Raw genomic sequence first — 24,293 nt, 5'->3', positions numbered from 1 at the left:
TTTAGCCAGCTCTAGCCTTGCAGACTAAATGTCTAGAAGAGAAAATCTCTTTCTCTTCAACAATCAGTTGTACTCCAGAGTTCCATATAATGGGTATTTCCTTGGCAAATTTGCTTAAGGAGGGGAAAAAAAACCCAAACAAACAGTGCCCGAACCAAATTCAGTGGTTCCAAACAGCTAACCAATAAATCAGCTGCTACAGAAATACAAGTTTCATGGCTATGTTACAGTCACTGCTCAAATTACTGAGTAGCTGCAAAGCCAGGTTCCATATCCACTACATTTTGGTTGCTCTGTGAATGACAGCACAACCTGAAGACGTCTATGGACCAAACTCCAAGCATTAAAACGGGAAAACAGAATTCTTAGATTGATACTGTATTATCTGCGACTTCACAAATGAATTTTGTCTCTCAAGGCTCAAGCACTACTTAAAAATACAGAAACAGACAAAAACTAAGTTTCTGGTCAGAAAGCCTGCCGAGAGCAGCCGGCAGGTTAGAAAAACGCGGCACTGGCACACCGGAGCCAGGCCAGGAACGGCGCGGGTCGCGAGGGAAGGTTCAAAGCTACAAGCAACACCTCGCCCACCTAGCCCGGACGCACCGACAGGGGACGGGGGCGCACCTGGCCGCGCTTTCTCCGGCCATGCCGGCGCAGGCCCCAGCCCCCACGCCGTGCATGTCGCGGCGCCGCAGGGCGCCGGTTCCTTTGTTCCCCCGACGCGGGGCAGAGCTAAGGCGCTGAGGACATCCCCTCCCGCCCCGGGCAGCCACCAGACCGCCTGCCCTGCCGCGGCTAGACGAGACGGAGCAGGTCCTCCAGGGCTTCGGCGACACGGGCCGGGCTGAAGCAGGCCCGAGCGCCAGGGCGCGGCTCGGGCGGGGGCTGGGGAGGCAGGGCGAATCCCCCATCTCCCGCCGGAGCAGGGCCGGGGCGGGTGGGCGCGGGACGGGGCGCGCACGAAGCCGTATCCCTGCCAGGCGGCTCAGTTCCAGGCGGGGGCCTGGCGGCCACGGCACTCACCCAGGTGAGGAGGCTCTCTCCGAGCTCGGCCCGCTCCAGGCTCTCTACGTTGAACATGGCGGGGAACGGCCAAAGGGGCTAACGGCCGCGGCCGGGTCGGTACCGCCGGCGCCCCCTCCCGCCCCGTCCCGTCCCGTCCCGTCCCGTCCCGGGCCGGGCCGTGGCGTCGACACGTCAGAGCGACCTGACAGGAACCGCCCGCGCGCGCCTGCGTCGTGCGGGCCCTACGCAGGGGCGGAGGAGACGCGACGAGGCGCAGCGGCGCTCGCAGGGGGCGGGGCCGTGATCGGTGGCGAGCGTCGCGCGCGCCAAGAGCTGAGGTACCACAGCGCGGGGCCGCGCCCCTCCCCGCGGCGCTGAGGGAAAGGGGCGGGGGCTCCGTTCAACCCGGCCCGGCGGGGGCTTTCCTCCCCCCGCCCCGTTATAACCGGCTGGGGGAGAGGGTGTGCTGGCCCGTGAGGGGCGTGAGCGGTGCTGTAGGCGTCTGCTGTATTGCTCTAGTCTCTTCCGGTCCGGCCTGCTCCGGTGTGGCGTGGCTGTGCTTAACCCCGCTACCGGAGGTGTCAGCAAGTGGAGGCCGGTGGCGAGGCAACCGTGGTCCGCTGTAGGCCGTGGAGGGCCTTGTACGCCGCCGGGCCCCCGAGGCGTGCCGACTGAGCCGCAGCCCTCCACGGGGTCTGGGTCCTTTCCCTGGCTGTGTGTGCCCTCGGCGCTTGGGAGGGTCTCGGGCAGGGCCGGAAGGGACCTGCAGCTGCATCCTGAGCCCCTGGCTTCGGGAGAGTGGGCTTGTGAGGACGCTGCACCCACATTCTCTTGCTAGTAAGTAATATGGCTTGGCTTATGGAAGGAGCGGCCTCTACAAGGATTTCTTCTCTTTGGGGTAGAGAATGACTAACTTCCTCTCAGCAAAACTCTGCTGCAATAAAAATTAACGTAAAATAAAAATTACTTATTTAGCATTAGCCGCAGGTAATTAGATTAATTTTTAATCTCAAAGACCAGGAGTGTGTTTCATGGCCAGAGTGGCTCTGCATCCTTACTACCCCAGCCCTAGTAGCTCTCCATCATGCTCTGAAGGGATTGCCTGAAGAAACTCCTTCTTGGTAGTCAGTTGAATTTTGGCCCATCTGAAGTTTGCAATGAGAATATCAGGTGTCATAAGCTGTACAGTTTCCTGTTAGTTAGCAACTGGCCTGACACGCAACATGGAGTAGCAAGCATAGTGCGCTGATAACAGCTGAAGGTTGGGTAAACAACCAAGAGGGGAAGGATTGCAGAGCTAATAACTGTCACTTTGTTCCTGTTTTGTTGTAGTTCTTCCATTAAATAAATTAGTACCATAAACAATCTGAGTGTAAAGTATATTGTAAAAGCTATGAAAATTCTGAAGTTTTCCCAGTAAAGTATCTTCTCACTGATCTCATTGTATAGCCTGCTGTTTTAATTTTTAAGTTATGAATTCCATTTCCCTTTGTTTAAAGGTAGCTTTCACATTTGGAAATGAATTAAAAGGCCTTTGAAAGCTACGTAAGCTGTGCAACTGTAACTTTCCATTTCAAGTTTTAATGCCTACTTTAAGCTATGTGCTTGGTACTTGTGACAAGCTGTCCCACAGGTATATTTCGGTGTTTAAGGTTTTCTGCCACGTCTTCCTTTACCCATTTCCAGCTCTGCTTTGCCTGTTTTCATGATGTGTAGCTTACATTTTGTATTTGGTTGATGCAAACAAATACAGTAATGCTTTTTTTCTTGCTGTCTAGGTTGTGTACGGAAGAATTGCTCTCTACAATAAAGAATTCTTGGGCACATTTCTTAAAAGATATTTAAAGCTTTTTCTTTCTTACTTGAAGTATTACCATATTTCAGTAAACATTATTATAAATAAGTGACATTAGTACTTTCTCTTCCTGTCTGATCAGAAAAGTCAGATATCCAAACTGAAGGCATTGGCAGGCTCTTTATCATGTTCCTATCTGCATATGAATTCAGTTCCACCCTCCTTTTTTTTTAGAACTCTATACCTTTCAGTATGTTTTAGCCTTATAAAGCAGTGGAAGACTTTGGAAATGTTTTTATACAGGTCATGCGTCACCCAGACAGATACTCCAAATAGTAATGCTATACAGACCACTGAATTTGTGTTTTTGCTTCAAGCCATCAACATAGTTTCAGACTCATGAGAAAAATCATTGGACACTTTTTGTTTTCCCAGTAGAATGGTGTATTAACTTGGAATTATTTTTTCTTACAGAGTTACATCTGGAGTTTGCATCTGTAGTATTTTTAACTTTCAAAGCATGATTCCACCAGCAAACATAGAATATCTACTTTCTTTTTTCTTTTTTTTTTTTTTTTTTCTCTTTAGGAAAATATGTGCCTCAGAGACTGCTGATCTCAAACCTTGCAGAGACCTGCTTTACCAGGCAAGTGCCTCAGTTGGTCAGTTCTTAAGATATATTGAACAAAATTATCATTTGCTTACTGAAAATTCCCTATTCCCTATTTTGACAAGACTCTTTAGGCTTTTTCCTTTCTTTTGCAAGAGCATGCATGCACATAAATGTAGTCAGCATAGTACTGAAAGCAAAGGTGGTTTATGGTGAAGAGATAACTGAATATGATACAGCAGAGTTTGGCTGTAATTTTGCTCTACCAGCTGAATTGATTTGTGACTCATAATAATGCTGACTGCATTGAGAATAATAAAACAGACTGCATGAAATCCTAGTAAAATATTCGTGTCAGTTTTAACAACCTTCTCACAGAATGTATCTTGTCAATTTGTATGTTGCTATATTTGATTTTTTTTTTTTAACTTCCCTTGGTAAATGCACCCTTTGGGTTGTCTCCTCCTGATTTTTAGAACATACGGAGATACTTAATACTGGAGATTATTTGTGCCTATTCAAATAAGACTATGCTCACAAAAATGAAAAGCTAATAAATCCTGTTTCCTCAAAACCTCTTTTTCTGAGTACACCATCCATCATTTTCCTTATTTCTGTTTTATAATGTTATATATGTCTACACTGCTGTTTTAAAGTCCAACTTCAGTACACTAAAGCACCTGGACAAAATGCATCAACTCAGGGTTTAGATGATTTAGGCTAGTAAACTCATGCTAGAGTCTTCAATGTTGTTTATACATTTACTGTTCACCATGCAGGCTTAATGCCTGCTGTTGTTAACACTTTCTGAATGCAGTCTAGGCATACTTTTTGCTCTTCAAGAAGGAGAGTAAAAATGACTGTAGGATCCAGTTTGCTGGGTCAAACCCATTCACAAACTCCCATTCTCAACCACAGACACTGGCCAGGACCTGCTCCTACCCTGAAGTAGGAAGTAATTAGATAAATTCTGATAAGAGACGTCGCAATTATTGCCCCACATTTAAGAATTTGTCTTTATTTTGGGAATTTATGTTTATTTTTCTCTTAAATGAAAGACAACCACTAAATTTATGCCTTTGATATTTCCATATAAGCTAATATGCATGCAGGAAGTAGGTTACAGAATTCATATGCTCCATTTTAGTATGCTTAAATTCTTAGAAGTTGATTTCTGTTATCTAAAACAGGTCAATCTTACTAGAAACCTGTTGATAAATATTAAACTTTTTTTTTTTTTGGTTTGTTCCTTTTACAATGGAAGCAAATTTTGAGGAATTAAAGCCTTTTCAGCCTTAAAAAAATGTGACTCATAGTATTTTGCTAGTTGTAGAGGAATTAGCTTACCCTGGAAAAACATGTGATCCCTACAAATTAAGCAGCATTTTTAAGGAGGGTGGTAATGCTTCTGCTAATAAAAGACAACAGGCCAAAGTTATTACAGGTTCTGACTTGCACCTGGGCCCACCACCGTCTGGATTTTATCATTTTTTAGAAGCACTGAGTGTGGTTGCCAGTGCTGCATCAAGAAGAAAACACAAATGAAGTGAAAAAGAACCCCACCAAACCACTTTTCACTGGCAGGCCGTCCCTGAAAGGACACATTGTTATCCATTGTATCTTTCAGATGTTAAACAAATTGTATCTGCTCTCACAGTTATTAAAATGTTGCTCTTGCTTACTAATTTGTATCTCACAGCAGTATTGCCTGTGTGTTTTCTTCACAGTGGTGAAGATAGCCTCTTCTCTTTCACTATGCTTGTGTATTCCCTTGGTAGTGGGTCCTAAAATCTCTGTGGTTGTGAGAGTATATTAGCATCTGGTACTTCCCTGATAAACCTGAAAAAGTTCAAATCCTTAAAAAAACTATGGGGATATTCTGACTTTGGGTAGCTGGCAACAAGTGTTTAATATATCATGGCAAACACCGGATTGTTTTTCATTTCATTATGAATCATGGCATGGGGTATTGTTCTGTGTGTGCTGTATGTTGAACATGGAGAGTCTTCATAATACTTTTCAAATCTGAAAAATCAAGAAATAATACATCCACATTAGTGTATGTCCTCATGCCCTCACATTTCAATGTGATCTGTATGAGTTTCCAAGAATAAAAGATGTTGTAATTGCAGTATTGCTCATATGGTTCTCTTTTTTTTTTTTTTAAGGCCTTCAGATTCTTATTTGAAATGTAACTAAAATAGTGTTGCTTTCTGTCAGTGATTACTCTCAGAAAAACTGATAATAAACAAGGTGATTTTAAAATTATTTAACATCTGAAAAGCCTGTGGTGTAGAACACTGATCTGAAAAGGATTATATGATGAAAAAGTTGATGAAATACTACTATTTTTTCATAAACAGACAAATGTGATGGAACAACATAAAAAGGTTGAATTTAATACAAACCACATCAAGTTGCTATTAAATGACATCAAATTATTACCAGTTATTATTTTGGGAGAGATTAGATGTTTGTGATAAAGTCTGGTTCTTGAAGTCTGCTCTGATATACACTTAGTCCTTGTCAGTGCTGGTTGTCTCTGAAGACTGAAGGGTCTTCATTACATCATTTAAGAATTAAGTCTCCTATAGCCTGTTTATTAGTCATACCAGTTAAAAGAGCACCACTGCTAAAGACATGCACTGGGAGGCAAGATTCCTTAGCAGCTATTTTAGGACTGTTAACTAGTCTATTACAGATTCAAACCACTGGGGATGTGTTCATTGGCTGTTGTGGTTGCACCTGAAGAAACATGACCTGCAAGCTTGCAGTTCTAGATATTTTGTTTGAAAATGTTCAAAACTTGAGAAACAAGACTTGAGATCACATAATTCCTTCCTCCTTCAGTCAGACAGTTTTTCAAATAGTGTATTTTAGCAGTGTTCTCCTTGTAGCCATTGCTTTTTTCACATCCTAACCCAGAGATAAGAGTAGAAAGAGATTGTTACTGTCCCTACTGAGGCTTGAATGACTATTCTAAAAAAGTATGTGTTGATCTTTTGAAGTGAAACCCTTCTGTTTGTAGTTCCTAGTCTACACAATTCATCTCGGCCCTCCTGTGCAATGGTCTGGTTCTGGAAAAGTGCTAGAGGTAATGAGGGGAATATTCTCAGCATTTGTTGACTGTCCAGAAGCAGCAAATAAGTTTAAACTTGAAGAACATGAGCCTTAAGCATTGGCAGCCCATCTTCTCTAGAATTTAGTAGTAGAAGCAGCTGGGAGAGACAGGTGGAGACTCCACTCCACGCTCTGTACATCTTGGCAGTATTGATACATAAGTGAAGACAAAGTGTTTGAGAGAGTGGCATTTTATGTAACTAGAAAGGCTGTGCAGGAATTTCTTCTGGACACTAAGTTTGTTTGAAAATGGTTATTTGGAAAGTCATATGTGGTAAATGAAGGGGTGAAGTAGATACAAGTAACTGGCATTATGTGTGGAAAGGAATAGAATGTGGGGATCCATGTATTCATAGTCTGCTGCTAAGTTTGGCACCATAGTTTGGTATTTCAAGAAGAGTGCATGAACAGAAATGAAGGCAAGCAGTTGTTGTGAGTGCTATTAATTGTAGGCAGATAAGGATTAAGACTGTTGTAAGGAACATGCAGAGAGGGAGAGTGTGCTCTAGAGTGGATGTCTTGCAGGCTGTTCAGGGACACTGAGTTAACTTTGTGTGATACTGGCTATTCATATGTTGGTTTCACAGTGCACCAAGCAAGCAGTGACAATAGAAAGCCTTCCAGATGTCAGTGTGACAAACACTTGCTTTCCAAAGGTGTGGTTAAATCATCTGTATGTCACTGCAACAGTGTGTATTTCTGAAAAAAGAAGTGCATAATACTTAATGTGATGTAGTTGTTATTAGTATGTTGGTCTATTCCAACAGAGCTGATGCAGGATGGTAGAATAATCATCACATACCAGTTTCTTGCCATTTACTTTTGGCTTTGTACTGAGTGGTCAATCCAGAAGTGACAGTGTGACGCAGTAAAAATTAGTGGACTGATTATGACACTTTAGGAGAGAAAACATAGGAGTTGAAGATACAAGCACACTGCCTGAGACACAGTTGTGGAAAATGAGTGTCCCAGAATGATGTATTATAAGAGAGAGAAGCTTCTTCAGGATTGGCTATGCAACAAAATGAAGTATAATGTTTGGTAATGTTGGGCTGGGGAGGCATCACAGTACACCTACCAGACCAGATCCTCAGCACCAAGGAACTGCTGCTCAGAAAAGTTCCACACACCTTATCCTCATGGCTTTAACTATAGCACTATAATTGCATAACTAGCTACACAAAAAAATGCTGTAGCTCCTTGTGTAGGCTCTTGTTCCTATGTTAGACCTTTCCACAAATATCTGGTCTTTTATTCATTAGTGTATATGAAACCTGTGTCAATATTGACCTACTTTAAAAATGGCTCTTGATGAGTCACTGGTATTCCACCTTTGGGAAAAGTTACTCTTTCCAAATACGGATCGACACTTCAGTACTTAGACTATGACACAGTTGCTATTGGAAAGCTGTAATTAGCAAAAATTATGACTATAATTACAGAAATAATAGTCTCACTTCAGACTGGGAAACGTAGGATAACTTAGTTTGTTATTTCATTTCATATACGCTTCATTATTTCATTTTGTTTTTCACAGTGGAAGCCCAAAACACCAACAAGAATTAAAGGAATCTACCCTTTGTTCTCCATGAGTTTTCTCTGCTCTTATGGTACTTAATTATACCACTGACCCTTTTCTGCAATAATGTTAGAATACACCAGCTTCTCTTGCATTGCTGCTACAGAGGGTGGCTACCATGAATGTAAGAAAGCTTGGAAAAAGCTCCACAACTTGTACAAGAAAAGATCTGGAGGATGAGAGTAGCTATCTTATGGTAAAGATGACACTTTTGAATTAGCAGTAGACTGGCATGTTGAAATCTTGTCAGGGCACTCATTACAGGTATCCACTAAAATCCCAATGACTTGTATTCCATTTCAGCTTTGCAATTACTTTAGAGCCAGGCACTGTCTGATGGTGTTTGCTAGACAGCAAAGTTCGAATTAAAAAATGACACACAAGCTGTAAAGTAGACAGAAACACTAATGAAAGCTTGCAAGCTTTAAGGAACACACTGGACTAGCAAGTAAAGTAAATGATACCAGTCTTACTTGACCTCATAAACTGATGCTGAGATTTTATGTTAGCTCTGTATGAAGAATACTTTAATTGTGTATGGAGACATCTTCAATATGACTTTTTTGGTCATTTGTTAGTCTTAGCTTAAGTCTCCTGATTTCATAATATTCACAGCTGTAGTTCATTTCAGTTCCTGAATGCAACAGGAATGATTTAGCAGTGTGTTGGAAACTATTTTATTTTGCTTGCCTCCAGCTGTAGGTTAATGCTGTAGGTTAATCAGTGTTGGCAAGTCATTCTGATTGTTGCATGTGTGAAATGAATATAAAACAAACAAGTCAAACTAGAGAAGCCTGATAATACTTTTGCCATCAAGTTTTTCCCATGTTTCCAGCTGAAGATGGTAATGCATAGAAAAGACATATAAAATATAAAGTGCATCATGTGATTCCTGTGTATCCAAATGGGCATTTAACACTCTAAAAATAGCCAAACCTCAAATATCCTTGTTTGTTTCTTCACATAAATGGTGAAAATTAGGTTTCTAAAAATTACATTGTCTCAGCCTAGCAGCAATGTTGTGTTGTATAATAGCTAAAATTCTTGATAATGCAGAGTCATTATACTTTTTTTTAAAATGAATTGTTGTTAAAATATGTCCAATTTAGCAATGACCTATTCCTAGGTAATTTATATTCACAGGCAAAGTATCTGACTGCTGTTTAAAAAAAAAATCTTTAGATCACAACACAGTCATTTAAGACTTGTTTGTTATTGTGCAAGACAAAAGTTTTGCAGTCCTCTGCAGCAAGCCCAGTGTTTGGTAAAAATACATCTGTTCCCTTCTTCTTCCCATTTTTTCCCCCAGCAATGACTAATCTATTGCTTCAGGAATTTATTGTGTGTATGAATAGATGTGTATACATATTATTTGTAACAATTTTTAAAATGTATGTGTGCACGTGTATGTTTTAATATGTATATGTATGTATATGTATAAATTTCTTTTTACATTTTAGAGCTGTGATGGCCAGTCACCAAGCAGAAGTTCAGAGTTTGAAGCTAGATAATGATTCGGTTATAGAAGGAATAAGTGACCAGGTACTGGTGGCAGTTGTGCTCAGTTTCACTTTCATTGCTGCTCTGGTATATACACTTTTAAGGTGAGAATATGTTGACAAGAATTAATCAACATACCTGCATTTGTAAAATTCTAACTTTCTCAACAAATTTTTGCATTGGTATATAAATCAACTGTGATTTTGTGATGTTAAGTAAATGATTGATCACCTACTCTGTTTAATTAATTGCTTGGCAGAGTCCCATAATTTAATTCACAGTTAGGATGAAATGATGCATTTCTCAAAAGTGAAGTTTAACTCTTCCTTATTTTCAGACGATCAAACTGAATAATGTTCATTATTCCTTAAGACTGAAAATGGTTGAATTTGCAGTCTATATGGCTGGTCAAAGTACAGATTTGTCAATAATGACTCCACAATAAATGTTGGATGTAATCCTCCAGTGTACATATGCTGTTGCAGTCTCCTTCCAAAGAATGAACAAAAATCCCCCCAAACCTGAATAAATTGACTGATTTGTTTATAAATGAATATGCTGGAAAACAGTGGACTTTAATATGCTTTCCATAAAGCAAAACATTAAGTTCAGAATTTGATAACTTTAATGATCAAGTAATCAAAGCTTATTTTTCATCTCAGAGTTTTCCTTGCAAACTAACAAGTATCTTGGACTATGTGTTTTGGGAAAATAAGTCTGAGTGTCAGATTGGCTCTTTTTTTTTATGGATGTCTGTAGACTTCTGAACACAGAAGAGTTTTAACTAAGAGAACTCAATTTTAGTGATGCATTTGCCTTATGGAATTTATTGAGGATCTGCCCATATGAGACATATAAGTGGGGAGGAGGTATCTGAAGAGCAAGCTATGAAAGAAACCAGAAGTGGGACAGGTTGGTTAGACTGCAAGGCAGTTCTGCTGTTCAGGACTGGGAGATAGCAAAGAAATCTAAGAGAAACGTATGCACTTCACCTTGCTTTTCTTTCCAAGGCTGTTTCAGTTATTCAGATGGCTTCAAGAGTGCCTTTTTTTCCTCTGCTCTCTTATGCTTTCTCTAACACTTACATTGACATGTTTGTGACTTGAATTTTAAGTGTTTAGTTTAAAAGTAAACTTTTTTTTTTTAACTTTATAAAGGAGAGTAAGTGAGGAACATGAAAAAAAAAACCTGAGTGGAACAAGGATGAGCAGTGGAGAAGAGTAGCAGGAGTTCACTCAGGATTGGAATTCAGGGACATGATACATCAGTGATGAAGGGTTACTTGCGGAGGGAGAAAAGGACTAGTTAGTAACTACTTATGCACTGTAATGAGCTAAGTAAAAAGTTTGTCTGTGGATTCTGTTACATTCCCTGATGATTTGTTTTCTGGAGGGGCAAACAAACTTGGACACAAAGCTTCCATACTTTGGAAGTCTTGAAGTTTGTTTACTTTTGCATTGTATGACTGACTATTGAAAGTCCTATCAGCATCCTCCTAGCTCTCCACTGTGCCTTCTGATACCTTCTGAAATTGTCTCTATTCAGCAGTGGTTTTTCTCTACCTCCTTTGTATTGTCTCCATCAAAATCTGCACAGTACAGTAGAAAATTCTGTACAGTAGGAAAATCTGTACAGTACAAAAAGTATAGTAATTTTTATTTATTTAGCACTGAAAGAGAAATGCAGGAGAAAAGAAGTATTGGGTTTTTTCTTCTCTAGTTATCTTAGGCAACACAGTGGTCTCTGTGTTCCTTATACTGTGTCCATCACCCCAGTCTCTTTGCCACCCATACTTCTGTATGCAACATCTGAAATGCTTAAGTTGGGTAGGAACAGGTCCTCATTAAGAATACTTGAAAGAAAGCTTAAGGTAATGGATAAGGTTGCAAAATAAAAAGGGAAAGTAGGCAGCAAGGAGTGTATGTTGCAGTAGATTTTAGGGGACAGAAGTGGAATATGGAAATAACTGTTAAGGGGTGTGGTTGCTGTACTGGTTTCCAGCAGGGAGAACTCAATGAAGCATCACATCAGAGCATGAGCTGAAGGTCTCTGTGCTTTTGATGGAGAAACTTGTAAGCGGTAATTAACATATATACCAAGTTGCCGATGTTTACTTCAGTCACTATAAGATACTTTTTCAAAGCCTGTATGTCTTTGAGTTATAAATTTTGATAAAATACAGCCAGATTGTTTCTGTTATCTTTTAAACTTGCAAATTTTCAGTCACTCACAAATGAGACTCTGAAAATTTAGTTTATCCAGGAAATTAAAGGGAGCCTGGTCCTCCGGTGTTTTGTATCAGAGATTTCCTACTTGTCCCAGGTGACTTACGTAACCCATGTTTATGAATCTGCAGGTTTAGATCTTTTTCTCTCATTTTTCTATCCCAGTATATGGTTTGATTACAAGATCAAGTCAATATTTTCAGCAGAAGTGACATCTTGATCGTTGGAAATTAACAATGGCCATCACTGCACAGTGATACACCACTGTGTTTACATCCCTGTATACTTTCCCTCACCTACCCTGTGTGAGACTGCACACTGAATGAGTAGGCAGCCTTCCTCCTGGTAATGATAGTTTTCTGGGGCCCTTTGTGTTGCATAGTACAATCTTTCCACATCATGGGACTTCTTTCCTCAAGTTATGGAGTACTAACACTCAGAAATGGAGAAATTAAAAGACTCTGCATCTAACTTTGTTTCTGGCTTGTGTTTGATAATGCCTTTAATTACATATCACTATACTGGTTTTCATTAATTTCATTTATTTTCTCACACTATTTGCATGAGAGAAGTTATGAATTGGATATGTCTTGAGCTCTGCCTGGCCCCTTCTGGACATTGCACAGTGTTCTGCTACCTCAGCATCTTAGGCATAAGTGACAAATGTTGTACATACAGCTCTACAAATACTCTCATGTATTCAACATGAATTTCATTGTACATCAAAGTTCTGGCAAACTGAAGGCACAAGGTATTCTCATTTGTAGCATCTGAACAGGAAAATACTTTTATACATATAACATGTATGACAGACAACATCCACAAAATCTGTCTCATGGAGACCCAGGGTTTTAATGTGAGCTTCCATCTCTCATATGTCACCCAAATTACTGTTAAATAAATTTACAGAAAACCACGTAATTATTAGTATGAAAAATATGGGGTTTGTCCATTCCTCTTTGAAGAAAGAATGAAGGAGACAAATTGTTAAAGATAGCAGTAATGCAGTATTATAATTGCCCACATCAAATGAAGGAAAATATTGCAGAAGCTCCTAGAGGCATTGAGGAAATTACGTAAACAGAACTGCAACCAGAAAATGTCATAAAAATTCAGCCAGTCCTGCCCTCAGCTCTGACAGAGGATCAGCTTGCCTAGATCATCCCTGGAAGGAGTGCAACCTGTTTCTTGATCTAACTTTTAGTCAAAGATAGATCACAATACCCTGAGGTAACCTTTTCTGATTTTGTACACTTAGCAGTTAGAAATGTTTTTTCACCAGCCTTAGATAACTGTGGGAAATAATTGCTCATATTTATAGAATGAAAGCCTTATCCTGTCCCCTTTTCTCTCCATGAGTAGTCTTCTATATGAACTGACATTTCTTCACTCTTTCTCTAATGTTTAAAAAATGTGGGAAGTAGTCTTATTCTCTTCTGAACTTCCTCCAACTTCTCTATGGGTTTTTTATGCATTTAGCCCAAAATGGAAAACAGAATCCAGCTGAGACCTCAACAGTGCTGAGCAGAATGTACCACCAGTGAAATCCATATGAATAAATAAAGCATAAAAATTCAGAGTTTTGAATATGATGCTGTTGACTCATATTTACTATAACTCAACACTTCTTAATGTTTTTGGCATCATTTTTACTTCCAGTTCTGCTCCCATTGTGCTTTTGAATTTCAAACTTGCAATATATCCAGCTTCCTTTCTTCAGTGAGTCCCTTCCCTATGATTCCCCTTGGCATCTCTAACCTGTGGTTTTCTTGCCTGTAGAGTCTTTCCTTTTAAAGAGTGATTTAAAAAGAGTGATTTCTTTTTATATCTAGTCTGCTGATAGTTACATAAATTCAAAATTCTAAATCTAAGACTTTGCCTACCCCTTCTTATGTAAATGTTATGTCTTAATCTCTTATGTAGAAGATAAAATTGAAATAATTAGGATTTTTCAACTCTATAACTTAACCAGTGAGTGAAAAAAATAAGAAATTTACAAGTAGACCAACAATACAAAAAACCAGCAGTGGAGACAAAAATTAAAAATATTTCTGCATGATGAATGGCTTAATTTTGTTTCAGATGAAAATCTAGTTTTAGCATGATTTAATGATCTGTCTCTGAAAAATCTTGCTACTGTACAGCTTTAAATGTCCAGAGTAACTTTAGGATCTAGAATAAATGTCCTGTTTCCTTAATTGTTTGTGTACTTCCTTAAAATCCTTTATAGGAGGAAAGAATGATTTTTTTTGCCCTTTGTTCAAGTTTCTTTTTTTTCAATCAGTTATTCTTCAGTGTAGTATCACAGTGTCCAGTTTTTCTTATTGCTTATATTTCCTTTCACAGGAATGAACATCAGAACATACACCCAGAAAATCAAGAGCTAGTGCGAGCTCTTCGTCAGCAGCTTCAAACTGAGCAGGTGCTGTGCTAAGTGTTGGCATCACTCAATTATTTTGTTTGATGCACTCTAGACTTCTGAGGTTCTGGAATAAGCTGGTCTTAGAAGTTATGGAAGCTTTACAGAGGCATCCTTGAAATTTATCAAGTAATGAAATAATGTAGGCTTTTTTTTTTTTAATGGATATGTTAAGTAATTAAAATTAAATATTTGGCTGGTTCTTTTTTCAAACAAGTTTTTGCCACAAGGTGGAGTATGTTAGATTACGTTGTGAGCTTCCTGCAACGTTCCTGGGAATTTAGTGGTAAGGGAAATGAAATCTGGAGTACAGCTTGCTGCCACAGGACAGGGCTTAGATGTTTAGACTGATAAACTCTGTGTAGCAGAACAATGGCACAGCAACAAGACCAAACAACAAAGACTAACAGAGAGAAACTTTTCATCAAAGCCTTTAGTAACAGGATAAGGGGCAGTGGCTTTAAACTGAAAGAGGTTAGGTTTAGATGGGACATAAGGAAGAAATTTTTTACAATGAGGTTGGAGAGACACTGGAACAGGTTGTCCAAAGAAGTTGTGGATGCCCCCTTCCTGGAAGTGTTCAAGGCCAGGTTGAATGGGGCTTTGAACAACTTGATCTAGTGACAAATGTCCCTGCCCATGGCAGGGGAGTTGGACCACATGATCTTTAAAGGTCCTTCCAACCCAAACCATTTTATGATTCTATGATTGCATCCACTTCTGACATGTAAAGGAGAGGATGGGAGAGTCTAAGCCAGATTACTGGAAACTGCTGGGTCCCAGCCCTGGAGTGGAAAGCTGTACTTTATGGAGGAGAGTCTTTCATCATAATACTTCTTGAAATAATGACAGATTTTTAACTACGGTGCATATTTATGTGGAAGACAAATATGGCAAAATGGGGAGAAAACCCATTTCATGGCAGTGACATACTTAAGCTGATATCTATGCTTGGGCTTGGGAACACTAAATACTGCAACTGGTAAGCAATGCAGTTCAGTTACCTGGCTCAGGACAGAACTACTTGGGATAATGAAGTAACAGTTTAGATCTGAGTTGTTATCCATGCTTCAGCGTGTCTAACCTAACTTAATGTGAAGAACCAAGGAGGTTCTTTCTTTGCAGTATTTAACTGGATTGAAGCACACACTTATATAACAAATGAAGAGAAAATAATGGAGTTATCACAAGAACTTGCTTAGTGAATCAGTTTTTGCATTTAAGTTGCATTGATTTTTGAATTTAAATGCATTTGTCTTTCACTTCACATAGTTTTGCATTTGGCTGTTTGACTTCTAGTAAATGAACAGTGAATTTATTATTTTTCTTTTAAACTCAGTAGACATATAAAAATAGAACCTCTAACTCTTTGCATTTCTCTTCTGTTCCAGCAGGATGCTTCTGCTGGTGATAGACATCGCTTCTATACAGACATGTCCTGTCCAGTCTGTTTGCAACAGGCTACATTTCCTATAGAAACAAACTGTGGACATCTCTTCTGTGGTAAGCAAGAAAAGCCCCAAGCAGCAGAGAAAAAAACAGAATAGAAATACAAACTTTTGGCACTACTACAATCACCCTAATGCAAAGCTTTGTTTGATTTCAACTGCTTATCTTCTAGTCTGCATTAGAAATAATTTTTATATAAATTGTTGAGAAAATACATTTGTGAATAAACAGTCACTTTGAGAGTGTGCTGCATTTTTTTCTGTGCTATCAGAATTGAAACTGCAGTTAATTTGAAAGTGTCAGGGATGAGAGAATAGTTTATTTCCAGTTAGTAAAAAACTGAAGAGGCTGAAAAACACTTGGAAATGTACCATCTTAAAAAACTAGTTTAGAAAGAGTAAGACATTCTGCTTGGTGTTATCTTTATCTCAGAGTGTTTTGGGTTTTTTCCTTGGAAGTCCTGAAGAATTAAGACTAAGTTCACAGTGCATTAAGTTTTTGCATTTTTTTTCTTGAGGCCCAGCTATTCAAATTTATATATAAATGCCCTATATATCATTTTGCTTCCTCTCCTTCAGGTTCCCCATTGGATTCTTTCACTGCATTCATCTAGTGTTATGGAGTACTTAGTGCACACCATGCCTAGTTGTTTAAACAAAACAAATTACAAATTTGGAAAACAGTTACAGTACTCAGATTTTTATATATTCCTTATCTGTTGGAACTCTTATAATAAAGCCAGGGTTTTAGGATAAATTTCACTTCTCTTCACATTTTTGTGACTTCAAAATTTTAAACTGGTAAAATTTTTAATGATTTGCTTCATCAGTTAATGATTAAGACATTCTGTATCTTTATGGAAATAATACCTTAAAATTATTGATGCAGTTGAACTTATTCAAGATTTTTCTCATTAATAGCATTGAATTTGAACACATTGGTTCTTGGTATCTTCAGTGAATGCTGTGTACAAAATTATACCAGAAAAGATAGATTTAACGTAACTGTTTATACACTTCTGTTGTTTTCCTTGATGTGTAACAGATTATTTCATACAATGGGTGTTCAGCTCAGAAGTTTAATGTCTGTAACTTACCTTCATCAGGTTCCTGCATTATTGCCTACTGGAGGTATGGCTCATGGCTTGGTGCCATCCGTTGTCCAATCTGCAGACAAACGGTAATATTTTAAGTAGTCATGGACCTGATAGTTTGGCTATCTAGTATAGCTTACAAAAAATCACTTACATGTGAACTGCAATAGTGAGATTGACAGAAGTCTGAGAATATGGATATGCAAGACATAGATGGTGGACATGGAGGTTTTTTGAACTTTTTGTTTTGCCAAGTGGCTCAAAAAATACAGATTGTTTCTGCAACTCAGATTTAAGTGAACAGCACTGATAACTCAGCTGCTTTTCTGTAAAGAAGTATATGAAAACAGAAAATTGTTAACGTCTTAACTGTGATTCTTCCATGTTTTCTGTTTGGGATGTTATATAACTTATTTACCAGAACTTGCATCTGAAAGACCTGGTTGTTGTGGAAGACTGCCAGTAGGCAGTATACTGAGGTTTCTGAGAAGCACCCTCTCCCTTCCTTCCCTCCCTGCCAAAAAAATCTACCCATGTCAATTCCTTATATTGTCCCTATTTTTAGTTTGTATGTATTATTAATTTGAGCTTTGTAGAGCAAGCATTGACTTACTTCCTACGCAACTTACACTGTCAGTTTGAAACATGCCCCTGCAACTCACTAACACTGAGGATCTCTGAGTCTTACAGTGTATGTTTTAACAAAAGTATGTTTATTTTAACAGTGCACAAACTACAGAGCTAGTAACTTCTATAACATTCTTCACACCCTTGCCCATACATTATATCCTGCTTCGATTTTGTATCAGCAGGACAAATGACTGTAAGAACACAGAGAAAGGAAAGAAAAATAGGTATGACTAGAGGAAGAATGAGTGGGTTTACAGTGTAGCCAGTGAGAAGAGACAAAAAATCAAGGTGAAGAAGATTGAAAAGGTGAAAATAAGTGATTTTTTTTTAGTGTCTGTCCTTACATAGATATTCTTTTACCTTCCTCTGAGTAACAGGTAAACTGTGTGGTACTGCTTGCATGGTTATGTGTTCATTCTCACCCTGTGAAATAAGAAAAGTAAGGTCGATTTATAAATGGGGGATGGAAGTATGTACACATGAACAACATGTGTCATACACAAGGTTTGTGGCAGGGCTGGGAGTTGAATGTAGATCTGCTCGTGCTGTCATTTGCTTAAGGTGACTGCTGCAATGATATGTATACAAGATATAAGATATGTATTTAGTGGCCAGGTACAGAGGGAGCTTTTGAAGACCGTAATAAATTAAAGTGCTCTGCATTCTCTGCTTCCTATGATAATCTGCATTTTGTACCTGAATATCACTTCCAAATACAAGTCTTAAGTTTTCAGAAACTCGTGCACTGGAAGATAACATAAGATATATGCAAATATTACCTTACATATTTTCCTATGTTTGCATGAAAGTTAACCCAAGAACATAGCAGAATTCTCTGTGCTTTCAAAAGAGACGAGGTTAATACCTTTTTCTGTTAACTTATTAATCACCTTGGTCTTGGTATTAATGTTCATATGGAAAAGTACCAGTTTTGCTGCTCATTTGCTGAAATGCAAGGCCATTCTAAAGGTGGAAGAAGAATGGCGTCATTTGATTTATTTGATTTTTAGTTTAAGAAACAGAACTAGACTAATTTTGTAAATTAACTTTATTCTCCAAATCATCTCTCCCACTTGTGAAACATAAACCATTTAGGTGTTTAGAAAAATTTCCTGTAAGCCTCTCTTAGAAGGAGGGTTCTCACACTTTTTAACAATCTTTTAAAAAATTAATACTCTGCAAAGCATTATAAGCAAGGAATTTGTTAAAACTTAGCTGCAGTGTCCATGTTAGTAGTTTTCATTTTATTTTGTTACTAAATATTCAACTGAAACAAAGTTTGTTCCGTGTAGTTAACTGATGATTACTGTTTTCATTTATAGTTCACAATGCCTGCATTTAAAAGACAGTTGCACATGTAACAAAATCTCCTTGCTGTTCCTAGGTAACATTGTTTTTACCACTCTTTGGTGAAGATCAGCAGGATGCAACCCAAGTATTTCAAGATGTTAACGATTACAATCGGAGATTCTCTGGACAGCCCAGATCTGTAAGTTTTGAGTAAATTTGTGTGGAAATCAGGGATTTTAGGGGAGTTAGCAGCATTTTTTGTGATTTTTTTTTTTTTCCCTGGGATATGAATTTTCTCTTCATGACAGTTAAGGATTATGCAAGTTTTCCTTAGGAAATTCATGTTTATATGGTTAGAGCAAACACATGACCTTGAAAATATTTTTTTGCAGTTTGTGGAAATGTATGGAAACTTGTGTTTTTGTTGTGAGTGAGAACTGCTAATAAGCCTTGAGTTCCCTATTCATGTGTTAAGCTCTTCTTTAACTGTGACTCATTCATTTGAAAGGATTAACAATTAGTCAGTAAAAATACTTAATAAAATACATGACCTGCAAGGAGGAATAGTCACTCGATTGATCTATTTACATTGATTAAAAGAACCTGAAGTTCTATTCTGTGACTTTCTTCCTCAAATTTCAAGCTATATGCTGTTTTGATTTTTTTATTTTCTTCCTAGATTATATTACAGTCTTTATTCTGCTCTCTGAATGAAGAAAACAAGATTTTTTTTGATAAATAGCTAAGAGAGATGATTGAAGTTCTACGAACTTTAGAAAGTCAGCCTCGTGAGCCTGTCTTCTATGTGCATGTTTTGATTCACAAGGTGAAATACACACACATGCATACTAGTAACTTTTCTGCTTGTCTTCATCTGTTCATTGCATTTAGATATAGTAACAAAACATTAGCAAGAAAAATTTACAGACAAAAGAGGTGTAAGATGGGAAATTTTTTTTTTGTCATGTTCTAAACCACAAAACAGGTTTTTTTGATCCAGAGTAGATTAAAATTACCTTTCAGACTCCATTAGACCTCTCTGTGGCTCTGTGTCTAGTCCCAATAACCTGTCTGACGTCAGGCCAGAAGTCTGCATTAAAGCACTAGTCGGACTAGATGAATTGTCTTTGATTTACACACAATGTGTTTCCTTAACCACATACAAAATTCCTTTCTAGAGAACTTTCAGCCTTGGCAATAACTCATTTTAATGTCATGACTGTGTAGAAACTATGTACAGTAGAAAAGGAACCAGCATCAAAAAATTTCAAAGTTCACCCTTCCCTATGACTCACAACAAAAACCTGAATATTTTCTACTGAACAGTCCCTCGCTAAGATGACAGAATCATCGTAGGAAAATGGAAAAGAGCCAGAGATGGATTCATTTAAAGGTTCTTCGGTTTACTTTGAAGCTTGATCCATCCTTTGTAAACTTATGTGAATTACTGGTTATATGCCAGGGGAGTGGGTGTTGTGTTTCTGAAGAATTGCAACCTATTCTACTTTACCTATTGTTTTTTTCTCACAATCCCTAGCTGTCCTCCATTCTGAACAATATTTCACTCCAGTTAACCTGTTTGCTGTTTCTCACTTTCTCAGTCGTTTGTTTTACCCTAGTAGTCACTGCTTTTCCTTCTTAATAGATGCCGATGTATTCTGTAGTGAGTTACATGTATGTTTTATTGTATAGAATAACAGTTTGACTGTTTTTTGAAAACATATATATTCTAAATATGACTTTTTACCCAGCAAAACTAAACCTGGGAAGTCTTATCTTACTGGTTTTTATATAGTTTATATACTGTTTTTTATAGTTTATAATTCTTATAAACTAACAGATTCCAAAACTGTAACATAGTAATAGAAACGTCAGACTAAAACCAAAATACTCATTTAGCAAAATATTAACTATTGGTTTCTTTATTCACAGATTATGGAAAGAATTATGGATCTGCCCACTTTACTGCGACATGCTTTCAGGGAGATGTTTTCTGTTGGGGGCCTCTTCTGGATGTTTCGAATCAGAATATTCCTCTGCTTGCTTGGAGCCTTGCTCTACCTGGCTTCACCTCTGGATTTTCTTCCTGAAGCCCTCTTTGGAATTCTGGGATTCTTGGATGATTTCTTTGTCATATTTCTCCTGCTGATATATATCTCTATAATGTATCGAGAAGTGGTAACACAGCGACTGAATAGATGAAATGGATGAAAATGACCCAAATGCAGAGGTGGTTGTGGAATGTTTTAGAAAGAGAACTGTAACACCAGTATGATATAGCAAGGCTCCTGTGTGCAGTTTCAGTAGTTACAATGTCATAGCAGATCATCTTATACAAATATGAAGGGTCAGTATGTGGTGATGCTTAACTGGAATCTTTAATTTGTATATTACATATGCTTCATAAGGATGAGGTTAGTTTTATAATGTAATAAACTACCTTCGTCTACTTCCACCTGATGAACAACTGTATGTAATCAAAGCAGAAAACACCTTTTTGTGGTGTGATTTGTGAAAAAAGAGTTCTAGTAAAAGACTTCTAACAAAAAGTCCCCTTGGGTAATCTAGACATGTGTAAGGAAATTCAGAAATTCTCCTCAGTACTGTTATCACAGCTAAATTATTTAAAATCTCTCTGTTGTGGGCTAGAGTTTTTAAAAATAAAAGTAGCTTTGTGTGTCTCTGTGGAAGAAACCCAAGGATCACATTACAATTATGACCCTGCAGTTTGCTGTTGTGCACGTTTCACAAAAACAAGGAGAACACCTCAGTATTGCTTGAACTGCACTATGTACAGTTGCATGCAATTCATACAATTTTATTTTTATATTTGGGAATATACACCCTGTATCTCATCTAGATAGAGAAATCAGTATTATGCACATCAGACTGGTTAGTGGTCTATTTTTAAACAGGAGAATGGGTTTTCTTTTCAGGCTTGTTTATTTGGTACGTATGTATGTTGGAAGCAGGGGTTTTATGCTGCTTTGGGTCAGCACAGTGTAACTGAAGTGAGAGTTTATATTCCTTTAGTTGCAATGGAGAGAACCCTTAAAATTTTAGATAGTGTTTGAAGAAAAGAAGTCAGAATTGGATGTTTACACTACAAAACTTTACCTGAATGTACATTCTGCAAAACAAGTATTAAACAACTTAGGTATCAGGGTGTTTGATCTTCAGTTGGGGTTTTCTTGTTTGGTTGGTTGATTTGGATGTGGGTAAAGGGTGTTCTGAATTACAGTGAAAAAGGTCTGTAGTAAGGGACCACAAAAAAATCCTGGAAATGTTTTCAAAAATACTAGGGTATTAATTATCCTTAAAGTTTTTTGAGGTTTTTTCATGTTGAATTTGAATATAGGCTATCATAGCTACAGAAGTAATTTGAAAATATATTCATTTTAAGAAATGAATGCCACTAGAAGGGTCAAGGATATGATAGATCTATGTACTTTTTGGCTAGAGGAATGATAATTGCCAGTTTATTTTAACTTCCTGAGTACTTGAAAGACAGGGATAAGACAGGTGATTCTCTGTGTGTTTACATATATGGGATGCAACTTACAATGAAAGGGACCTTTTCACAACTTCTGTTTTGCCCATGCAGGCATCTTTCCACAGCTTCTAGCACCTAGGCATGTGCAAGAAGATGATAAGAGCTGGCACTTGACATGTCAGTGGATGGGGTTGGAGATTGTCCTTCAGTGTCTGTTTTTTAAATTACATTCATTTAAAAGTAAATTCACTGATTCTTCATTTGAAAATTCACTTTTGAAAGTCCAAATACATTTTACAAATTAACTGGAAAGCTAAATTTTACCTTGTTGCTGTTTGTTAGAGATGGGCAAGAGGAGAAACAGGAAGTGAAGCAAGGGTGGGAGGAGGAGAACAAGACAGAAAATTACATTTTTGGAAGCAAATTCTATTGGTTTTGGCCAATTAACTGTTCTTGATCATCTTAGTTGAGCTTCTCCCTTTGTGTTGGCATCACTAATATATGGTGATGGTTTAGTGGCTACCTCGGTTAAAAGTCATTAAGGTATTATTGAGTAAGCGTGGGATATTCATAAACTGTTAGGTACATTTACAAAGCAAGATAGTAGTTTAGGATGTTAGGTAAGACAGGATTTTGCAGTTTTGCTGTAAGCATTGTTTTTGTTTTGTTTCTTTTTCCCCAAGAGATCCAGCTGAGAGCAAACTCCAAAAAGGTATTTGTAAATGAGTAAATTTAACACCCCCTTTTCTCCTGGAGTTTAACTTATGGGTCTGTTTAGAGAAGAGTGTGAACTGCTGTTGGTGAACAACTGGAGCCTGTTCATAGAATCTGTTGATCTAGTACTTCCTCCATATGTTTATCCTATGATAATGTTTATACTTTTTCCCATGACTTTCTGAATCCAGTGTGGGTATAGATGTATGTGAGACTGGTTACTGATTTGTTTTCATTGAGCTCCTCAGTGCCACATGCTACTGTAAAGTTCAGGCAGAAATACCCAAGGGGTCTGCTCCTGAAGAACAGACCTTCTTGTGTATCTGAAATCATGTACAAGCACATCTGAGTAGCTATGTAAAGTTTTTCCTGTATTCTGTTTCTTCCTTCACTACGTTTCTGCTAGCCAGAAAGCTTTCACTCAGAGGCTTCTGATTACTTTTGAATATGGAGTAACATTGTAAGCTTAAATTTAACACATGAAATGCTTGATGGAAATAGGACCATCCTTCCTTTTCATCAGTATGTGTGCTTGCTTGTGGAGACTTTTTTTGGACCTGCAAGCCACTGATGAACAGCATTATGACTTGCTCAAGTCCTTATGTGAACAGCTGTAATGTGAAGATGAGTCTGTCGGCAGCATCTGGCTCCTGCTCCTTTACACAAATCTGAGCTAGCTGTAAGTTAGCTATCTTGGATACTTTGCTTGAGTTTAACTTAATCTCTAGAACTTCCAAGAAGCTGGAGATTAATACATGAGCATGTAGTATTCCTGAATGGTGTGCTGCCAGGCTGCTCTGGCAGCAGTGTTAAAGGTAAGTGCTATTGTTGAATATTGACTTCAGAATGCGAGGGAAATATATGGTTCTGTGTGGAGAGTGACTGCAAACATTGCTGTGGTTTTGTATCCTGGAGTGGGGTGGCCATGTCGCTGAGGGGTAAAAAGAAAAAGAGGAAAACTTTAGCATCTAAGGAGAGATACAGGGAAAAAATACAGTTCTTAAAAGATTCTTGGGTCTTCGCCAAAAACTCTGTGAAATATTTAATTGTTCTAGCAATACTAACAAAGGGGAAAACTAAAGTTGTACTTAATAGCTCTTACAGAATAACTTGTAGCATCTTGAGGCCTAATGATCATCCTTATGACAAGTGCTGTACAGAGCAATCTGTTTCTGTGTTGTTTGTGTCCCACACCATTGATGTCTATGAGGATGAGGCAGAATAATGTGATTTGGGGATACAATTTTGCCACAGGTTGCATAGAACAGTAGCAGTGACTTGTGTGTTATACTAGATTTTTAAGACAAAAGGATTTAAACCTACTTGTTGTTACTTTTAATGATAATAAATTGCAATTAAAGTGAGAAA

The 24,293-nt window shown here is 38.2% G+C and overlaps 2 protein-coding genes across 11 annotated transcripts in view; one reads left to right on the top strand and one right to left on the bottom strand.

Moving 5' to 3' along the window:
* The window catches only part of HOOK3 (hook microtubule tethering protein 3), a 93,061-nt gene extending 91,843 nt beyond the window's left edge, over nt 1-1,218 (bottom strand). For all 4 annotated transcript variants that reach the window (XM_074812075.1, XM_074812072.1, XM_074812071.1 and 1 more), the window contains exon 1: nt 1,027-1,218. In XM_074812075.1, coding sequence (XP_074668176.1) covers nt 1,027-1,083 — 57 coding nt within the window. In that variant the 5' untranslated portion in view covers nt 1,084-1,218. The remainder of the gene's footprint in view (nt 1-1,026) is intronic.
* Nucleotides 1,219-1,260: 42 nt separating this feature from the next.
* On the top strand, nt 1,261-24,293 carry RNF170 (ring finger protein 170). 7 transcript variants are annotated; one of them, XM_074811941.1, is made up of 9 exons: nt 1,261-1,346; nt 3,392-3,449; nt 8,071-8,143; nt 9,573-9,716; nt 14,184-14,259; nt 15,648-15,759; nt 16,811-16,884; nt 18,813-18,917; nt 20,651-24,293. In XM_074811941.1, the coding sequence occupies exons 4-9, from the start codon at nt 9,580-9,582 to the stop codon at nt 20,918-20,920; spliced, it is 774 nt and encodes a 257-aa protein (XP_074668042.1). In that variant the 5' UTR covers nt 1,261-1,346; nt 3,392-3,449; nt 8,071-8,143; nt 9,573-9,579; the 3' UTR covers nt 20,921-24,293. The 7 variants fall into 7 exon arrangements, with proteins under 7 accessions (XP_074668042.1, XP_074668044.1, XP_074668047.1 ...); XM_074811946.1 differs by lacking the exon at nt 1,261-1,346 and adding an exon at nt 1,353-1,845 and having other exon boundaries at nt 9,573-9,654; nt 15,651-15,759; XM_074811945.1 differs by lacking the exon at nt 1,261-1,346 and adding an exon at nt 1,353-1,845 and having other exon boundaries at nt 15,651-15,759.

The sequence above is a fragment of the Strix aluco genome, chromosome Z, assembly GCF_031877795.1.
Source record: "Strix aluco isolate bStrAlu1 chromosome Z, bStrAlu1.hap1, whole genome shotgun sequence".
In the NCBI taxonomy this organism is placed as follows: Eukaryota; Metazoa; Chordata; class Aves; order Strigiformes; family Strigidae; genus Strix; species Strix aluco.
The sequence above is the reverse complement of the archived record's forward strand: the minus strand, read 5'-3'. Positions and strand labels throughout refer to the sequence as shown.